General features: G+C 38.4%; 1 protein-coding gene across 1 annotated transcript; it reads left to right on the forward strand.

Annotated features, from left to right (window-relative positions):
* The first annotated feature begins 1653 nt into the window (after window positions 1-1653).
* On the forward strand, window positions 1654-6290 carry LOC113306982 (pentatricopeptide repeat-containing protein At3g24000, mitochondrial-like). Its single transcript, XM_026555902.1, has 4 exons — window positions 1654-5158; window positions 5456-5517; window positions 5689-5896; window positions 5976-6290. Exon 1 carries the CDS (start codon window positions 1988-1990, stop codon window positions 4799-4801), a length of 2814 nt encoding a protein of 937 aa, XP_026411687.1. The 5' UTR covers window positions 1654-1987; the 3' UTR covers window positions 4802-5158; window positions 5456-5517; window positions 5689-5896; window positions 5976-6290.
* The last annotated feature ends 312 nt before the right edge of the window (window positions 6291-6602 follow it).

A 6602-nucleotide genomic window follows, 5' to 3' on the forward strand; every position in this document is an offset into this window, starting at 1 on the left:
ACGAACGAAATCAATCTAAAACATAATTGATTAAGTGATGGGTTACTTAATTTTGGTCAATATCTGTCTTTTTTAGAGTTGGTGGATAGTTTCTATCATGGATTTAATAGGCGACTTTCTTCTTCATGTTTTTCAACATCTTGATTCACTTAGGTTCTCTCAACATTACAAATTGAAAAATTTCTCAATTTGTTTACTTAGCACGTCTAATCGTTATATTGAAAAAGCGAAATACATTAGCAAAAAACTAAAGAATGAAAAAGATGAATAATGAATCAACAAGATAGTCCCCAATCAGTTTCATGCAGTGAAAATGGAAAGAAATGGATTTAGATTTATCAATTAGGATGACAGTAGCTTGGACATCTTACACCCTTTAAACACCTCCAATCAGCTTTGGTTAGTTGGGTGTAAATTTAGCTGCTCAAAGTTCACCGAGAGATAACCGATAACCAGAGCCTTTTGTCCAGAAAAAAATACCGGGTAGGCTTAAAATTTTTATCTCATAAAAGTGTGCAAAATTCTTACGCCGGCTTGCTTGCCTAAGAATGGTCCGGACCCTAGTTAGTAAGTTCGCGAATGATTCGCGAATCATTCACGAATTTTTCCGTATCACGAATTTTACCGTCTTATTCGCGTACGTTTGCAACTCCGAACCCAAGTCGCGTATTATGTGGCATTCCTGGATTATTCGCGAATCGTTCACGAATTTTACGTATCCCGAATGATACGTCCGCTTAATTCGCCATAAATTCTTTAGCTTTTACTTTTCAAAGACTCCACTTTTTGGGCTTTACTGCCTCCCGAACATACACGACCGAATATTAGACGTGTTGTAATTTTTATGAAACAAAAACGACTGAAGAGATTTGAAGGTGAAGGTGAGAGAGATCTCAAACTCACTAACCAAGTATCTAAACCACCATACAGCGTCGTTTTAGATAACTAATGTTGTATATATTATTAATATCATCATATTGAGTTTATTTTTTCCTTAAATAACTCACACATATGCATAAAAATTGGTCTATGACCTTATAAATACAAATTATTTGTTATATATAGATACCGAATTTTCAGAGCCAAACTCACATTTATAAATCGAATTATACACGTACGTATGCCGTTCCGAATTAATGACGAATCACGTCCCGTTGACCGAATTTTGGACCGAATCTGAATTTTACAAAACCGTATAATACTCGTACATTTGCCGTTCCGAACGTTTGCGGAATCCCGAATTACTAACTAGGGTCCGGACTAGGAATGGTTAAAGTGGGTCTTATTCCCTCTTGCACACCGTTTCCTTCCCCATGGCTGTTAATGGGGGATCGGAATTGCCAAGGAGGCACCGTTTCATACCAGACAAAAAAATTATATCCGATCCTGATCGTCGGATCGCTCAAACGGTATCTCCAGCTAATTCAGGTCCCCAGTCAGCAGCCATGTCCTTCCCGACTTATCATTTTCGAAATTTAGCAGCTCGTCATTAGTTTTGGCGGTCCTGGAAAACCCTCTCCCTCAAAATCAACCCAAACTCACCCTCTCCATCGCCCCATGACAATCACTCCATGAACCACACCCATCCAGCTCTTTTGCGCTCAGAAGAAGCTTCAGAAACATCATTTATCAGTTAAAAACCTAAGAAACAGAACTGGCTTTGAGTTGTCAAAAGCTCTCAGCTTTCAGGGCTAAATCCATTTTCAATTCTGGAATCTCCCATTGTTGTCCATTTATCTTGTCCCTTCAAAATCTGTACCATTCTTCATCAATATCATGCATACAAGAACAAAGAACAGAAGGAGAATCTGTAACAACAAACTATGGGTTTCTAACACTTTCCGACCACCGGAATCATGAAATTTCTGCTTTTCCTCAAAAGGGTTTTTCGGAAATCACATCTTTTAATACAGGAAGGGCAGTTCATGGTTTTTGTTTCAAGAATGGTATCCATTTAAACCCCATCCAATCAAATACATTGATCAATATGTACTCTAAATTTAACAGCTTAAAAGCTGCCAAACATGTGTTTGATCAAATTCCCGAAAGAAATCAAGCCTCTTGGAATACTATAGTGTCTGGGTGTGTTAGAGCTGGTTTGCATATTGAAGGGTTTGAGTTATTGAGAGAAATGCTGGTTCAAGGAGTTGAACCGAACATTTTTGTGTTTTCAAGTCTTATAAGCGCTTGCAACAAGTCTGATTCATTGTTCTTAGAAGGAATTCAAATTCATGGTTTTGCTGAGAAAGCTGGTTTTCTTGCTGATGTTTTTGTGAGTAGTGCTCTACTTCACTTTTATGGCACTTATGGATATATGACTGCAGCTCGTAAATTTTTTGAGGAAATGCCGGAACGAAATGTAGTTTCTTGGACTTCTTTAATGATGGACTACTCTAATAATGGTGACCCAGAGGAGGCTATTGAAATTTATTGCAGAATGAGGGGTGCAGGAGTTAGTTGCAATCAAAATTCTTTTGCAACAGTGATTAGTTCATGTGGGACACTTGAGAATGAGTTATTGGGTCGTCAAGTTCTTGCCCATGTCCTGGTTTCTGGTTTCGGGTCTAATGTTTCTGTTTCAAACGCTCTTATACACATGTTTGGTAGTTGTGGTGATGTAAAGAATGCTGAGTATGTTTTCGACCGGATGCCTGAGCGAGATACAATCTCATGGAACTCAATCATATCTGCATATTCTCAGAATGGACTTTGTGAGGAATCACTAAGAATTTTCAAGAAAATGCGTCTAGCTAACTCGAAACCAAATTCTACAGCACTGTCTTGTTTGATTTCTTCTTGCAGTACTGTGGATAATCTTAGATGGGGAATGGGAATCCATGGTTTAGTTGTTAAAATCGGATTGGATTCAATTGTTTGTGTTGGCAATACCCTTATTACTCTCTATTCTGAGTCTGGAAGGTTTGAAGATTCAAAGTTGTCGTTTCTTGAAATGTCTGACAAGGATTTGATTTCATGGCACTCGATGATGGTTTCCAGCGTTCAAAATGGTCAGCATAGGAATGCACTAGAACTTCTGGCGAAGCTGTGCAGAACTAGCAAAATAAGAAATCACGTAACTTTTGCTAGTGCTTTAGCTGCATGTTCAGTCCCTGAAGATTTATTAGAGGGCAAAACTATCCATGCTCATATTATCCGGACAGGTCTTCATGAGAATTTGCTTATAGGCAATACGCTAGTAACCATGTATGGAAAATGTGGAATGATAAGGGCAGGCGAACGAATTATACATATCATGCCAGAACGAAATGAGGTTACATGGAATGCACTTATTGGGGGATTCGTCGAAAATGAAGAACCACAAGCAGCAATAAAAGCTTATAAGTCAATGAGGAAAGACGGAATCTCTGTAAATTACATAACTATAGTGAGTATTCTTGGTTCTTGGTCGGCACCAAATGATCTTCTGAAAGTCGGGATGTCCATCCATGCACACATAGTTCTCATGGGATTTGGACAGGACGATTACGTGAAGAATTCTCTTCTTACGATGTACGCCAAATGTGGTGACTTCACTTCCAGTAATTTTATCTTTAACGAGTTTGCTAGTAAAACTGCTGTCTCGTGGAATGTTATGATTGCTACTAATGCTCATCAAGGCAATGGTGAGGAGGCTTTGCAATTATTTGTGAAAATGCATCATTCTGGAATTGACTTTGATCATTTCAGCTTCTCTGGAGGGCTTGCTGCTAGTTCAAACTTGGCATCACTAGAAGAGGGCCAACAAATTCACAGCTTGATTATCAAGCTTGGTTTTGGTTCAGACCTGCACGTTGCAAATGCAGCCATGGACATGTATGGAAAATGTGGTGATATGGTTGATGTACTGAAAATACTTCCTGAACCAACCAGCCGATCAAGGTTATCGTGGAACATATTGATATCAGGGTTTTCCCGACATGGTTACTTCAAGGAAGCCATAGAAACTTTTAACGAAATGATTCAAATGGGAGAGTGGCCAGATCATGTCACCTTTGTGTCGCTCCTATCCGCATGTAATCATGGAGGCCTCATCGATGAAGGTCTGTCATACTTCTCTTCTATGATGTCTGAATTTGGTGTCACACAAGGAATTGAGCATTGTGTCTGCATTATTGATCTCCTTGGTCGGTTAGGGAGGCTCAGTGAAGCAGAGAAGTTTATAACAGAAATGCCGGTCCCGCCAAATGATCTTATTTGGCGGAGTTTGTTATCGGCGTGCAGAAACCACAATAATCTGGAACTTGGGAAAAAGGCTGCTCAACATCTTCTGGAGTTGGATCCATCAGATGATGCAGCATATGTTCTTCTATCTAACGTTTGTGCGGTTAGTGGGAGATGGGAAGATGTGGATGATTTGAGGAGGAAAATGAAATCGAGTAACATAAAGAAAAAACCTGCTTGCAGTTGGGTTAAGGTGAACAACAAGGTAAGTACATTTGGAATGGGAGACAAGTCCCACCCACAGAAAGATCAGATTTACGCGAAGTTGGAAGATTTGAAGCAAATAATCAGAGAAACAGGTTATATACCAGATACAAGCTTTTCATTGCACGATACGGATGAAGAGCAAAAAGAACAAAATCTTTGGAACCACAGCGAGAAGGTTGCCCTTGCATTTGCGTTGATTAATTCAGTTGATGGTTCAGTTATCAGAATATTTAAGAATCTCCGTGTTTGCGGCGATTGTCATTCTATGTTTAAACATGTTAGTCAAGCTGTACAGAGAACGATTGTGTTGAGGGATTCATATAGGTTTCACCATTTCAACGGAGGTAAGTGCTCTTGTGGTGACTACTGGTAATTAGTGCTCTAGATCAAGAAAATGGTCAGTATGATTATGAAGTCAATTGTATCAATACTTCTTCGGCTGAATCACCAATCATTTATATAATCGAAATTTCCGTGCATCCATGTATGTGGTAGCCAAGAAAACTTGAACGCATGACCTCGTATTACTTTGCCGATACTCTGATGGATAATTTTTATTTTTTTGGATGTTATCGCCATTGATAATAACTTGGAAGAAGACTCCATAGATACATAAGACATTGCCGTGATCCAATCCGTTGTAGAAGAGTGGAAATGCAGGGTACATTGCTTTCAAGCATTCCAACCTTTATTAGATCTGATTTTTCTTAACGACCACACTACATTTAAGGTATATTCCTTGGTTCCCAGCATCATATAAACAAATGTGGATATTCTTTGATTAAAATGAGAGGCAATTCTTTATATAATATAAAATCCAAAAGATTGGGATCAAACTTTAACATCCTTTTTACTTTCAGTTGAAATGGGTGTTTTATTCTTGTACTGATGTTAATACTGTTTAAATTCCAGGGAATTGTATGGCTTATATTTGAAACTTAGCGCTTTTGGTGATGCTTCTAGTTCTGGTTTTTGTATGTGTAAATGACTCTTATATTCCTTTTTGTTTCTTTATTTTTCTCTACAGCTGGTTATGGGTATGTCCGCCAGCTGGGATTTTTCAGGCTAGTCTGTGGTTAACTTATCCTGGTAAGCTGGTACTGGTGTGAATGATGATATCTTAAGCCTAAATCTTTTCCTAAATGTGTATTGTGTCTTTCTGCTTGATTTCGTTGTGGTCGTTTTGTCAATAAATCTTGAGGTCTTTCTTTAAATATACAAGTCCTTTGATTTAGGTTTTCAATCTTTTTTCTTTTCCAGGTATGTACTATAAGCCTTATCTTTACTCCTGTAGTAACTACTGCAATTGATGCTGTTCCCACGGAGGAAGATTTTGTGCGCTACCAGAATACTGCGTTGAACTGGGCAGCTTCTTCGAATGAGGAGTCAAAGAAGACTAACATACGCTGCAGGACTTGCTCTTCTTTCTTCACGTTCCCAGGACTGGAGGGCACACCTGTTTCCACTGGTACATTTCTTACACAATCAGCATCATTGTACCTAAGGTTGATTCTTTAATGATTTTGCTTTCCCTTTTTGTTACACAGGTTTTTGAGAAAACTATATGCTAGTACTCATGAATGTCCACGTTCTTATGACAAGCTGTGATTACATTGGGTATATGGCAATGGAAGTATTTGGTTCCCTGGATGAGGGAGATCTATTCAAACAGGCAAGTTTCTTAAACTAAGTGATGTAGTTTTGTAGAGATTGTGTTTCAATGGTAAATGCTGTTAGTGTAGAATTTTGGCCTTCAAGAGCTACCTGTATATCTTTTTTCCTGTTTCCGTATAAACTAGGCTAACGAAAGATATTTTGGGGAAGAAAGGTAGCATGTTGAGTTAAAGTTTGCACTTTCCAGTCAAAACTCTAGAATAACTGTTCATTTTTTTCTCTCTTCTTTTGTTGGACATCATCAAAATGCCGTTCTTTGCATGTCATATACTTAAATTGATGTGGTTATTCTGAAAGAATGACAATTGCTCAGCGAGATGATAGAAAACAGAGGTTTTTTAAAGAGGAAGGTAACACAGAATGTCACGATATGGACCATGCAATGAGGAAGTAGAATGAATCAAAATGAGATTTTATTAACAGGCTGCTGGAGCTGGACTGACAAAAAACTCTTGTTTTTCAAAGTGCGTCAGTGTGTCAGAAAGTGTCAAACTCTTGGA

Source organism: Papaver somniferum, chromosome 8, assembly GCF_003573695.1.
Source record: "Papaver somniferum cultivar HN1 chromosome 8, ASM357369v1, whole genome shotgun sequence".
Classification (NCBI taxonomy): Eukaryota; Viridiplantae; Streptophyta; class Magnoliopsida; order Ranunculales; family Papaveraceae; genus Papaver; species Papaver somniferum.

Excerpts from the sequence above, each read along its gene's own strand:
- LOC113306982 (XM_026555902.1), top strand. The coding sequence starts at position 1,988 with ATGTACTCTAAATTTAACAGCTTAAAAGCTGCCAAACATGTGTTTGAT.